Raw genomic sequence first — 14,903 nt, forward strand, 5'->3', positions numbered from 1 at the left:
TAATTTCATATTTCTTAAGATACCTATGTAACACAGACAGTCTGAAGTTATACTTGTGTTCAGTTTGAAAGGATCTGTCATACTCATCGAAAGTTTTTGAGAAAGAAATACTTCTGAAAAAAATTGTTGTCTGATTAAAGAGTATAATCAATACATCAGAATGTATGTAATTCTTGGGATCATTTTTGAAAAAAGACTCCCATATCGTTTGGTAAATTTATATGTAATCAAAGTTTATAAATTTGTTCTCAACTACGATACATTTTAAAGAAGCATTTCTTACTGAAATGAACATACCTGTTTTTCTTTGAGCTCTCATCCTTTCCTCTCTTAACTCCAAATATTCTTGTAATGAGAGCGCTAAAGAGAAGCGTAGATGAATTTCTCACCTAATATATTAAGCAACACAGCAAATATTAAGATATTTGTATTCAGTTTCTAATAGGCTTATTTATTTGTTAAATTTATATGCCACTCCATCTTACCCTGAAGAGCAACCCAAAGGATGGGTCAAGCCTGTCACCAGTTTGGAGTACTTTGAGCCCACAAGAGATGTAAGTCCAGACCTCCTTGAATTCTGTTGACTCTTATGAACCACCAATTTGCCTTGACTGTTAATAGTTCAGATTCTTATACTGAGCTAGCATAGATTAAACTTGGACTCTTTCGAAAAACTTTGGTTTCTGATTTCTTGTGCCTGACATTCTTGATAAACAAGCAACACAATAAGGATTCCCTGGTTTCTTCTTCCCTCTAACACAACAGCATATTTTAAGAGACAAGGGGGAAGAAACCCATGGCCCCTACACATTTTTAAGAATATTATTATCATCCACTTTCCTAGACAATGGATATCTAGAAAATGAGGGAGATGGGCTTTATCCCCATTTTTAATTAGAATCAGCATGTAGGAGAAGTAATATCACATTGAATATATACTTACATTACAATTCAAGATGCAATTTGCAACTCCCAAGCAGGGGAAGGGGGATTAGTTAATATGGACCAGTTGTCATGGCATACCCGACGATTCTCCTACCTTTGAGTACTATTCTTTAAATACGTACTAGATTATAGATGTACAATCTCCTGGCCTTCTGCAAAGGAGTCCAAACTTGGTACTGTGGCCTTGCATGGGAGGCACAAAGAACCACACAACTGTGAGGCTGGCTGGCCCCCATGAGAAATCTTCCAGCTGTATTAATTAATGCTAAATGCCTGTTTTGAATTTTTTTACCTTTTTGAAATTTTATGTTATAATTTAAAGTTTTTAAATCTTAAATTAATTTTAATAATTTAATGTTAAGTTTATACATTCTTTATATATTGATTATATTGTACATCAATGAGAGACCCTCTCTGAGGGAGATAGGCAGTTCAGAAATATGATTGACTGATTGATGAGGGAGGGAGAAGGAAGGAAGGAAGGAAGGAAGGAAGGAAGGAAGGAAGGAAGGAAGGAAGGAAGGAAGGAGCCTAATAAGAATAGTATACAGGTTTTTCTCCTGTGGGTTCTTAGCTATCTGAAGACATTTCCTGTTGTCTGATTTCTTTACTAACTACGCTGGATTTTGTAATATTTGGAGCATGGAGCTTTACCACAAAATATCTTTTATACAGAAATACAATATTTAAATTTCATTCTGTTTTATATTACAATTTTATCACTACTTTATAATATATCTGGGTAGATCTCTCTCAGGTTGCTCATTACAACTCATTGTGAATAGTAGAGATTAAATCTTTATAAAAGCGAATGGAGATTTTTACATCAAAGTACATATGTAATCCAGAATCACAAGCTTCTCTTTCCCTGTAGTTAAAAGATCAAAGTTTCGGGACCATCAAAAAAACAAAAAAATAAAATCTCTTTCTGATGCCCTGGAATGGTCCTCTGGCCTCTAATGTGTCATGCAAGTTTCAGATAAATTAACTTGTAAAAGTTCCTTTAAACCCTGTGGATTTTTTTTGTTTAATTCCAATTTGTGCTTCTTAGATTGTAAGCCGCCCTGAGTCTTCGGAGAAGGGCAGGATATAAATGGGATTAAAATAAAATAAAATGGGAAAAATACACCAATTCAACTGAATGCTCAGCTGATAACTAGGGAAAATGTCAAGGCACTGATCAATCAGAGGACCTTGGGAGAAAAAACATGGATTTTTTTTCCATTTAAACAGCAGATCAAAGCAATACAATTTCATTTCATTTTTCCTCAAATAAAACTCTATTGAATAAGAACTTCTCATCAGAATTTAAGAACCTTTTAGCAACACTACAAACATTTGGGGCAATGACAAAAGAAATCATATAGATGTTTTAAGTTTATAGTAAAGTACAATTAACTCATATTGGACCAGATATTCAAACTTCTTCACTATTTACTATAGGCCAGGTAGTACAAAATAAAACCAAACTATATGTTGCATTTATTTTCTTTTGGGACTCTTGATTCAGCAATATTTGATTAGAATAAAATTCTAATATACATGCAAGATTTTCCTGAAATGGTTTTCAAATCTGTCAATATCCCAGTTACTTTTAGTATCAATCAATATCTGATGTACTGTAAATGATACTATTTTAGATCTGACAAGAAAGCCACATTCTGCAGTTCAACTATGTAAAAGAAGACTTAATTGCTTAATATTGATAGTGTGATTCTTTTACCCCTCAGATTGGCAGGAGGAGTTTATAACTGGCCTTGGATAATTACTGTGATGGTAAGTAAAAATATTTTTTAAAAATGTTAAGTTACAAACTGAACATAACTGAAGACAACAGCCTCATTCATTGAACAAATGCCCATGTATTGTTATCTATGCCAAAGCACCTAAAGGCAGGACAAGAAACAATGGATGAAAACTGATCAAAGAGAGAAGCAACCGATAACTAAGGAGAAATTTCCTGACAGTTAGAACAATTAATCAGTGGAACAACCTGCCTCCAGAAGTTGTGAATGCTCCAACACTAGACATTTTTAAAAAGAGACTGGACAGCCATTTATCTGAAATGGTATATGGTTTCCTGCCTGAGCAGGGGATTGGACTAGAAGACTTCCAAGGACCTTCCAACTTTAGTAGTAGTAGTAGTAGTAGTAGTAGTAGTAGCAGCAGCAGCAGCAGCAGCAGCAGCAGCAGCAGCAGCAGCATTTGCCTTATCTGACAATAGTTTGGTCAATATAAAACACTGAAGATAAATGACGTTACTAAAGGAGATATTAAATGCAATCAGTCCTTCAATAATTAAAGCAAGAATGGTTCTCCATTTGTGTATAGCACTAAAAGCTAGGATACTCATATCTTGTTGACAAGGATTCCCTTTAAAATACATAGTAAATACCAATTTTAATATATTGCCTTCTTCTCTCTATTCTGAAATAGGCATACTTCTAATCAAATCAAGTTTCTCTATGAGAATGTTTAATTTTGTTCTCAAATTACAATCACCTTGAGATAATAGATTATCTGACTTGTCCTAAGATATGAAGGACATGTGCAAGAAAAGTACAACATGTTTTCAAGGTCTGGGCACTCAAAGTTTGTTTTTTATATTAGCCTTTTTTCATTTTAAATCATTTTACAGAAAAAAAACAATTATATAAAATTCAGCTAGATGATACAGCTATCCAAAGTAGCCTACACTATCTAATGAAAAGACTGCTATATGGCAATAGTGTAATGCAAAAAAAAATTGAATGTAAAAATTATATTAAAAGTATTTCTCCCTTTACAGGAATTTTAATAATAATAATAATAACAATAACAATAACAATAACAATAACAATAACAAGAAGAAGAAGAAGAAGAAGAAGAAGAAGAAGAAGAAGAAGAAGAAGAAGAAGAAGAAGAAGAAGAAGAAGAAGAAGAAGAAGAAGAAGAAGAAGAAGTTGGAAGGGACCTTGGAGGTCATCTAGTCCAACCACCTGCTCAGGCAGGAAACCCTATACCATTTCAGACAAATGGCTGTCCAGTCTCTTCTTAAAAACTTCCAGTGTTGGAGCATTCACCACCTCTGGAGGCAGGTTGTTCCACTGGTTAATTGTTCTAACTGTCAGGAAGTTTCTCCTTAGTTCTAGGTTGCTTCTCTCCTTGACTAGTTTCCATCCGTTGCTTCTTGTCCTGCTTTCAGGTGCTTTGGAGAATAGCTTGACTACCTCTTCTTTGTGGCAGCCCCTGAAATATTGGAACACTGCTATCATGTCACCCCTCACCCTTCTCTTCGTTAAACTACACATACCCAATTCCAGCAACCGTTCCCTATATGTTTTAGCCTCCAGTCCCCCAATCATCTTTGTTGCTCTTCTCTGTACTCTTTCTAGAGTCTCAACATCTTTTTACATCATGGTGACCAAAACTGGATGCAGTATTCCAGGTGTGGCCTTACCAAGGGATTGTAAAGTGGTATTAGTACTTCACGTGATCTTGATTCTATCCCTCTGTTAATGCAGCCTAGCACTGTGTTGGCTTTTTTGGCAGCTGCAGCACACTGCTGGCTCATATTTAAGTGATTGTCCACTAGGACTCCGAGATCTCTCTCACAGTTACTATTATTGAGCAAGGTACCACCTAAACTATATCTGTGCATTTGATTTTTCCTGCTTCCTGATTTTTCCTTACTTTTTTCACCATTGAATTTCATTTTGTTAGATAGCGCCCAGTGTTCAAGTCTGTCCAGATCCTCCTGTATCTTAAGCCTATCTTCTGCAGTATTGGCTATTCCTGCCAGCTTGGTGTCGTCTGCAAATTTGATGAGTTCCCCATCTATCCCCTCATCCAAATCATTGATGAAGATGTTGAAGAGCACTGAGCCCAGAACAGAGCCCTGGGGCACCCCACTACACACTTCCTTCCATGTAGATGCAGTTCCATTGAGGACCACACACTGAGTACAGCCTGTCAGCCAGCTACGAATCCATCTGGTGGTGATACTATCTAACCCACATTTTTCTATCTTATCAAGTAGTAGGTCGTGATCTACTTTGTCAAATGCCTTACTGAAGTCCAAGTAAATTATATCTACAGCATTCCTCTGGTCCACTAATTTTGTCACTTGGTCAAAGAATGCAATAAGATTTGTCTGGCATGATCATGTTGGCTTTTAGTGATAACTTTGTTTGCATCAAGGTGTTCGCTGATTTGTTGTTTGATTATCTTTTCCAGAATCTTCCCAGGTATTGAGGTCAGGCTGATAGGTCTGTAGTTTCCTGGATCTATTTTTTTCCCTTTTTTGAAGATGGGAACTACATCAGCTCTCTTCCAGTCCTCTGGTAGTTCCCCAGTGCTCCAGGATCTTTGAAAAATATAGTTCAGTGGTTCTGAGATCACGTCTGCCAGTTCCTTCAGAACCTTGGGGTGTAATCCATCTGGTCCTGGTGATTTGAACTCGTCTAGGCTGGACAGGTGCTCACTTACCATTTTCTTGCCTATCTTAACTTGCGTTTCTATTCTGTTTTTTATGGCACTTGTTTTTGGTAGGTTGGACTGTTTTTTCCCTTTGTGTAAAGACAGATGCAAAAAACGAGTTAAAGAGTTCTGCTTTCTCCCTGTTGCTTGTCACCTTCTTGCCACTTTCCCCCACTAATGGACCAATCATTTCCTTAACTTTTTTCTTGTTTTTTATATGTTGAAAGAAGCTTTTTTGTTATTTTTGACTTTGGTCGCAAGCCTTAGTTCATTTTGAGCCTTAGCTTCCCTCACTTCATCTTTGCAGGCACAGGCTGTTTGCTGATATTCTGCCTTAGTTATGTGCCCCTCTTTCCACTTCTTATACTTGTCCTTTTTATCTTTCAGTTTATCAGAGTTCTTTATGCAGTCATGCTGGTTTCTTTTGAGAGCTGTTATTTTTCTTCTTTGTTGGTATTGTGCTAGACTGGGCCTTTTCAAAATTTCCCAAGCTTCTTGAGTTGTTTTCCCCTTTAGGATTCTCATCCATGGAATTCTTCCCAAGGTCTCTCAAAGTTTATTGAGTAGCTCTTTTAAAGTCCAAGACTCTAGTTTGACTGTGTTCTATTGCTTGTGCTTCCAGAATGTTGAATTCCAATATTGCAAGATCACTTCCCCCCAAGATTCCTGTGGCTTCGACACTTTCTATCATTTCATCTCTGTTAGTGATTTCTTGATATAATTAACAAGGCAGCAAGTGCCTTCAGCTCTACAAGATGTATAAGTTATTTGCAATCTTTGTCAATGCCCTTATGGTTAAGAGTGCTGAAGAGGATATTGCTCATTACTTGTTATTTTCTAAAATTTATCCAGCAGTTCATATAAAATATTTAATCTCAATCCTCCTGAAAATAAGTACTGGATTGATTTCGGAAATTCCTTGCTCTAATAGTAAAACAATAGAAACATTTCTTTGCTCTACTAGTAAGACAATCCTTATGGCTGTGGAAAGGCTTCCTTGGGCATTATGTTTAAAGCAGTGGCATTCTCTGGTTAATTTTTATAACTGCATATATTTTGTTTAGAACAGTCTCTGATTCTTTTGTCAGATTTCTTATTTGACCGATAATCTGGGTTTTTGTGTGTGTTAGGTTTATAAAGATCTTAACTATAATTTCAGTTGTATGCATTTTCATCTTATTAATGGCTTATGGTAAAGCACATTTATGACTATATTTTAATAACTCCCTAAAATATCTTAGCATACTCATCCACTATATTTCCATCTGATTTTAATAAATTGTTGACATTAGGGGTCTGATGCTTTCAGCAACCTATAGTGCATAATAGTCCCATATGAAGTAAATTGTGGAATAAAGATTGTGAATAAGATAGTTTAACTATATAAATAATGTGATCTCATTTAGACCATATATGAAAACATCTGGCCATGTAGTCTCCATATGAATACCTGCAAGAACTCACTGGAAGGTCTATCCTGCACTTTCAAAGAACATTACTCAAATCCAGCAAGGAAGAGACTGCTCCCTTTCTCCATGGCCAAACTGTATTTTTGTCTACGTTTAACAGTACAACCCCTTTCTGAATTAACTGAGAAAAACATAACCTGTTCATAGAAAAGATGGCACATTTCTTCTTCAATTGCAAGTTCATTTGCATTATTTTACATGCATAGAGAAGTAGGCTGCTCCTTTCTCTATGGACACAGAGTTCTGTATAAGTAGCATACATGTCTGTGAATATACAGAATATGTGACACAGAGAAATGTTTATGCAACTTAATATGATTCTGAAATGCCAGTGAAACCAGTCAAAAAATATTCTCTTATTTTAGACCAAGAGACTACTATTGGCTACAATTACTGTTTTAATTGGCTAAGTAACATTTGAAGATATAACAATTTTTTAAAAAGTACCTGGATTTTAATTTCAACTTATCATTTAGAAGCTGTATTCTCTGTCATAAGATAATGGAAGTCAATTTTTTTTCAGTCAAATAAATGTTAGCCTTTAGTATAAAACACTAAATAAAAATCAAATGAAAAGTTAGTGGATATAATAGCCAATTTCAGTGGTTTTACACATTTCATAGCATGTGTCCTATGAAAGCAGGTTAGCTCTATACTCAACATATACCTTCTAATTTATAAAAAATAATTTATTTAAAAAATCAGACATTATAAAGTTATAGAAAACCATAATCCCTGGTCTGGTCACCATTAATTCAATGCTTTCAAACTTAATATACTACCAGTAAAGGATCAACTTACTGCCCAGACAGAAGATGTAAAACCTAATATTGCTGCTTGCATTCCATCTGCCACATAAGGAATGATATTTTCACCTAAGCGGGTATCCTTGAATAAAGCTCTCAAGATATTTAACGCATGAACCTGGAAGGGGTGGGGGGAGTTAACATAAGAACTTTAGTCAAAATGTATCACAAAATTATGTATGCCAACTTTATTACAAAAAAGCCCAAATACAAATGGGGTACAAGTCCTAATCAGTACCCTCCTATATCTCACAATCATTCCACAGGACTTGTAATTTAAGGCCCTTGATATTTAGATTTGGCTCCCAAAAGTGTGCCCTCAATTTAATTAAAATTGGATAGAAGATGAGCAATTCTAAACATAGAAGAAGGAATCATATCAAATTTAAATTCTGCTCGCAGCCTTGTCCTCTGAATTAACAGAGAAAAAGATATAAAGATAGAGAGATGCATTACCTGAGAAATTATACTTGTGAGCATATCTGAAGGTAAAGCCAAATTTATCAAACTTTTCATGGTCATTTTTAGTAGACTTGCTTTACCTTTCTTTGGTTCTGAAGCTAATAAGGCCTGGAATGAAAAAAGAAATAAAATAAAATGATATGATATATATTTCTCACTTTTATTGCATTTAAACATGACAACTTGGAAATACCAAACATAAGCTTCAAGTATCAAGAAGTAGCAAAAGAACATTTAAACATTTCAATCAAGCAAAATGCAGAATTGTGATTTGCATTTCAGTGTCACGCTTATGCAGAATTCTTATACAGTATCTTTTTAGGAAATTGAAGCAATTCATTAAAAAATTAAAAAGTTCTTTAAATCTATTATATTTAGGACAAAGGAAGTAGAAAATTGTAAGAAAAAAATGTATCACCAACTCCATAAATGCTCGTGTTGTTTACAGAGATGAATGAGAAAATATAACAAGTAGAGACTGTTCAACATTTCAGCAATAAAAGTAGCATCAAAATAGTAATTGACTCAAATACTAAATGGAAAACCAAAGCTTAGAAGAAGCAGGCAAGTACACTATGAGAGAAGCTATGAATTAGACTTTGTGTATGTGTTCACATGTGCTTTACATTTCAGCATCTTTGATACTATTTTGTATCCTGTCCCATTTCAGAGAACAAGTTTCCAAAATTCATGAGCAAATAAAATGATAATACCCTAAGAGCAATTCTCCAATATAATTCTGAATTTCTTCTATCTTCAGTGTTATCTTTAAAACAGACTTGGAACATAGAAAATGTAAGACTGATACAATGCTAAAGGGATCTTCTCTTTATCCTCTTTCTGCATACAAGCCTTCCTTCTAGATTCTTTGTTCTTTTATTTTGTATTGTAGCATATATAGTATTCTGTATTTCATTTAATTTGCATTTCATTCCTTAGTCTCCATATAGATGCTCCTTCCGTTATGTATTCAAGATGGACAGTGATTAATATTTATATGTTACTTACATGTAAAGGTGTAGGTCTATACATATGTTGTATATGAGAGGAAGCAACTAAATTTCATTTTTAATGTGTGCCATTGTGCCCACAGGGGAAAAATGACAATAAAGATTATCCATATAGATCACTTAAGTCCATAACTATAATTATCAGAATCAATTATAGTTTTGGAGATTATAGTCTCTGGAGATTTTTTAAATTTTATTTGTGTTTCAAAGATCTTTAATTGGAAGTGAACAGTATATATGTAGTTATCAAGTTGGACATTTTCTATTGTTTAAATCCCCATTAGAATTGTATTAGGCATTAGTCTTGAATTCAAGTCGTTCTCCTAAATCATATTTGTAAATAATATGTAGGACTTCAAAGCAAGTACAGTATTTGACAAAATATGCCCATTTTGTTGGCAGAAAGATATAACTGTATTTCATCTAAAATATTAGTAATAACAACTCAAAAAGGCTTGTTAGTCCAGTTAAGCTTTACAGGTCTCTGCAAAGTACTAACAGAATAAGAGAATTGGAAGAAATTCTAATACCATTAGATTAGAATAATCCAACCAAAAATTTCTTAGTATTTAACTAACAATACACTGTGCGCTTCTCAAATGATTCATTCCAGAAACTGTGGTCATATCAAAATCAAATACATATGGTACCTGTATATAGAAAGGAATTCCAGCACTGCGTCTGGTGACACACAGTTTAGATGAAGGATCACTAGATTTAATTTCTTCCAGGACACTGTATAACCACTGCTGTGGCAATTTGTGTAAATCTTCATTATTACACCTATTAAGAGTAGGAAAACAAACCTATTAAGAGTAGGGAATACTAGAAAGCAAAACTGAAGAAATGTGCTAGAAAATGTTTAATATTTTGATGCAGAAGATCTAATATTTTGGAAGAATTTGATAAGGAAAGCCATTAGTTTTCAAAAAGGACTATTTCAAATACACCAGACAAGAATTCCTTTGGCATTGCCCAACATAATGTTTCTTATTTTTATAAATCTGCATTATTAAAGAGCATCAGGTGACAGCAATTTTGTCCCCATAGTTGCTATTATCTTACAATACATATTTTTTAATAGCTAATTGGTAAAATCTAAAAATTCAGGGCAGTATATTTTGGAATGGCCAAATGTCATCCTTTCCTAATACAAGAGAAGGGAGTCCCTCATGACAAACTATGCTGTAATATGCAGTAATACATAATCACACTGAAAATACACCTTCATTCGGTAGTTTAACTGCTCCTATGTTTTCTTCCAATGGAAATCTTTCAATTGAGCATCTCTGGATCTCTCTTTTATAATTTGTCATTTGTTTAATTACTTACAGAACATATATGGCTACCTATCTCATATAATGATCCTAGGCAGCTCACAACCATGAGTAAAAACAGAGTTAAAACAAAACCACCATTCTCCCCTCACACCCGACACCAGACCAAACAGGCTCCGAGTTACATCCTCATGCTAGCCTAATCCTTTTGTGGGAAGATCCAGGTCTTCATGTTCATTATACATTTTCCTGTGTGCTTCCTAACGATTCCTTCCATTACCCGTGTTTTCTCAACTTTATTAAGATGTATGGACTTCAACTCCCACAATTCCCATGTAAGCATAAAGGTAAAGGTTCCCCCGCACATACGTGCTAGTCGTTTCCAACTCTAGGGGCCGGTGCTCATTTCCGTTTCAAAGCCGAAGAGCCAACGCTTGTCCGAGGACGTCTACGTGGTCATGTGGCCGGCATGACTGGACGCCAAAGGCGCACGGAACGCTGTTACCTTCCCACTGTAGTGCTCCCTATTTTTCTACTTGCATTTTTACGTGCTTTCGAACTGCTAGGTTGGCAGAAGCTGGGACGAGTAACAGCGCTCACTCTGTTACGCGACACTCGGGATTCGACCCGCCAAACTGCCGACCTTCTGATTGACAAGCTCAGCGTCCTAACCCACTGAGCCACCGTGTAAGCATACTAGATGGGAAATTCTTATGGTTAAAGTCCATGCATCTTAAAGTTGCCAAGGATAAGAAACATTGGTTGCTGGATAACAATGAAATCTTAAAGACTCACAATGTTTTTCTTCCCCATCTTATATCAAGCATAATCAAGGCAGTTTATAAATTTCTATTTATTTATTAAGTGTATATCCCACCCATCTCACTATCCAAAGGTAATCTTTTGTTTTAAGGGCTTCTACATACTTTTTCAAGGTTATTTACCATATTTTCCGGGGTATAAGACGACTGGGCGTATAAGACGACCCCCTACATTTCCTGTTAAATTATAGGGTTTGGGCTATACTCGCCGTATAAGACTACCCCTCTTCCAACGCACACCAAATAAAAATTTAAAAATATCAGATTTGATTTTAATATGGTAATTTTAATTTAAATGCGTATGACATGCAGGTACTTAGTAGGAAAACTGTCACTTATAAACATACGGCTGTTTGTCATCAAACATGTAAACATAAAACAGTGCAAGTGGATTAAACTTTTCCTAATTCACTCTAAAGCTTTCCCTGCACAGACCAAATGGGAGATCCGCTCCAGGTTTTCCAGCCAGCCTGCCAGGTCCTGAGTCAAATGTGTCCTTAGAGCTAAGCAGTTGCTCTGACTGCTGCATTCCCCACCTGCCTTTCAAGTTGGGATAGACTGCAGCTGCTCTTCAACTTTAGAAGGAAAGACGCCCAGACCCCAGCGTGTAAAAAATCACAGACTGCAGCTTCTTCTCCAATTGGTCCCGCTTTCCCTGCGCAGACTAAATGGGAGATCCGCTCCAGGTTTTCCAGCCAGCCCTGTCCCTAAAGTTTCAGCACCCGGCGTATAAGAGGACCCCTGACTTTTGAGAAGATTTTCATGGGTTAAAAAGTCGTCTTATACGCCAGAAAATACAGTATGCGTTTCTCTACAATGTTGCACTTAGCCTGTCTTCCTGAAAAATAGATTGTGGCAATAAATTAATTTTCTACAGAAAGTGGCAGCACTGTGTTATTACTGCCCTTTTCTAAGTTTCCCCCAAACAGTTTGTATTGCACACTTTTTGCTTTTTAATCAATCTTTAACTTACCGGAGAATACATGAATCAACAGACCTCTTGAAATACTAGAAAAACAGAAATATAATTTATATCTGTGCAAGGGACTTATTACTCCTCTCTTACCATGGAAAGTACTCAAGACAGTACTTTGGCAGAAAAAAATAGTAATAATTAAAATACAATTATTTAAAAAAGCTTAAAATAGTGCTCCAACTTCAGCCAGAAGTTCTTTACATGTTAATATTCTGCCCAGATAAAATTTAAATTCCTGGAAGAAGCCATGGGAAAAAATCCTGGTGATGAGTGTGGGACCAATAAAAGAGTGTTTGATTTAAGTCAGCAAAATGAAGAGGGAGAAGGTGAAAAATAAGCTATATTTTCTATGTTTCAGTGTAGACTTTGACCCAAATCTATTTTTTTCGGATATATCTTCAAATATGCATGGGGAACCAGTTATTGATAAACGGTAAAACTCATAAATAGGCAGTACATATCATAATAACTAGACTAATGGGATAGGTGGTACCTTGCTCGATAGTAGTAACTGTGAGAGGGAGCTCAGAGTCCTAGTGGACAATCACTTTAATATGAGCCAGCAGTGTGCTGCAGCTGCCAAAAAAGCCAACACAGTGCTAGGCTGCATTAACAGAGGGATAGAATCAAGATCACGTGAAGTACTAATACCACTTTACAATGCCTTGGTAAGGCCACACCTGGAATACTGCATCCAGTTTTGGTCACCATGATGTAAAAAAGATGTTGAGACTCTAGAAAGAGTACAGAAAAGAGCAACAAAGATGATTGGGGGACTGGAGGCTAAAACATATAGGGAACGGTTGCTGGAATTGGGTATGTGTAGTTTAATGAAGAGAACGGTGAGGGGTGACATGATAGCAGTGTTCCAATATCTCAGGGGCCGCCACAAAGAAGAGGGAGCCAAGCTATTCTCCAAAGCACCTGAAAGCAGGACAAGAAGCAACGGATGGAAACTAGTCAAGGAGAGAAGCAACCTAGAACTAAGGAGAAATTTCCTGACAGTTAGAACAACTAACCAGTGGAACAACCTGCCTCCAGAAGTGGTGAATGCTCCAACACTGGAAGTTTTTAAGAAGAGACTGGACAGCCATTTGTCTGAAATGGTATAGGGTTTCCTGCCTTAGCAGCGGGTTGGACTAGATGACCTCCAAGGTCCCTTCCAACTTATTATTATTATTATTATTATTATTATTATTATTATTATTATTATTATTATTATTATTATTATTAAGTAGCCAACGTCATCTCAGGAACCAACCATACACTAATAAGAAACATACATTAAGAAGTATTTTTTCTTGCCTTTTTGCCTTATCTTTACACTACTAGCATGAATAAAATTTATGAAAACTGATTTTTTTCAGATGGCCTTTGAAAAGTAATTATTGATGCCGTAATTAACAGTTTTGGTTTATTGCTTAATTTACTTTGAATATTGCTGTTCACAATGATTTATTCATCAGCTAACTAGATTTTAAAATAAGGTTTTGCAGATTATATAAATCAGTTCTTCATTAAATCTGATACGGGCTTGGACTCTTAATCTAGAGATACATGAGGAACTTCTCCTGGATTTTACATAAACCAGAGCGATGTGATAACAACTAACAATATTCTACTAACATTCCTGCTGAGTTCTCCTCTATCTTGAGACTTTACCTTTCAACTGTTTCTTTGAAAAAACTGCAGAAATGGCAACCAGAATTCCCAAAGAATGTAACATGAAAGAAAATATAACCAAGCTACCACAGTTGAAAATAAGTTGCTACACTTATCTTTGAACAAACATTTTAACTCCTGCTGAGATTAACAGAAAGACAAAAATATACTGGAATGAAATCTGACAGACCCCTAACATTGTAACATGGTAGTGCTTTGATAATGCCAGAAGTAATTTAATCTTGTTCAATTATCCATTAACTTGCACATTTTGGTGCAAGGAAAATTTTGGTTGTCCTGAGTAATAAAAATATTAAGAACTATTGACTTTAAAAACAAAAAACGACTACTCCCTTTAATTTGGCAAATGTGCAACACTCTAGACGGGCTGAAATATTATTTCCATGGGAAACAAGTTTCCCTAAAAATCTTTAAAAATAACATGCTAGTCACAGATCCAAGCATGATTTTACCCAACTTAAGAGTCCAAGCCCATATCAGATTTAATAAGCAACTCGTTTATATAATCTGCAAAACCTCTCTTGAAAACATAGTTTGCTGATGTATAAATCATTGTGGTTCCAATTCAGCAAATACTCATTGTGGTTTCTCATACTATTTTAACTGGCAAGAGGAAAATTCAGTCGCCCACATATTCGAAATACTTTCTCTGATCATTTTCAACGAACACAATAAATGTTTCACACAATCTGCATCCTTCCACCCCACCCATGTATAGCAGGCTAAAAATAATTTAGTAGACTCCTTGCTTCAACTTAAACTTTGCTGTGTAATTATTTGAAATATAATGGTACATACTGAAATTACATTTGAATTACAAATTCAAATTAAATTTGAAATATACTGGTTAACCAAAGATATATCAGTCTAATTCTATTCTACACCAACAATAATCTCCTTCTGCAATACCTCACTGATATATTTAACTTTATATCCTCTAACACTATCTCCCCCTTAGAAAACTATCAGAGTGAATCTTGCACAGAGTACAAAGAC

General features: G+C 35.5%; 1 protein-coding gene across 1 annotated transcript in view; it reads right to left on the bottom strand.

Annotated features, from left to right (window-relative positions):
* Positions 1 to 14,903, bottom strand: part of THADA (THADA armadillo repeat containing) — a 152,029-nt gene that overhangs the window by 91,084 nt on the left and 46,042 nt on the right. Inside the window, exons 24-27 of the mRNA XM_081313022.1 lie at positions 9,801 to 9,933; positions 8,135 to 8,248; positions 7,674 to 7,796; positions 298 to 389 (exon numbers count right to left, since the gene is read on the bottom strand). Coding sequence (XP_081169148.1) covers positions 298 to 389; positions 7,674 to 7,796; positions 8,135 to 8,248; positions 9,801 to 9,933 — 462 coding nt within the window. The remainder of the gene's footprint in view (positions 1 to 297; positions 390 to 7,673; positions 7,797 to 8,134; positions 8,249 to 9,800; positions 9,934 to 14,903) is intronic.

This window comes from Vipera berus (assembly GCF_964194415.1).
Source record: "Vipera berus genome assembly, chromosome: 1".
Lineage (NCBI taxonomy): Eukaryota > Metazoa > Chordata > Lepidosauria > Squamata > Viperidae > Vipera > Vipera berus.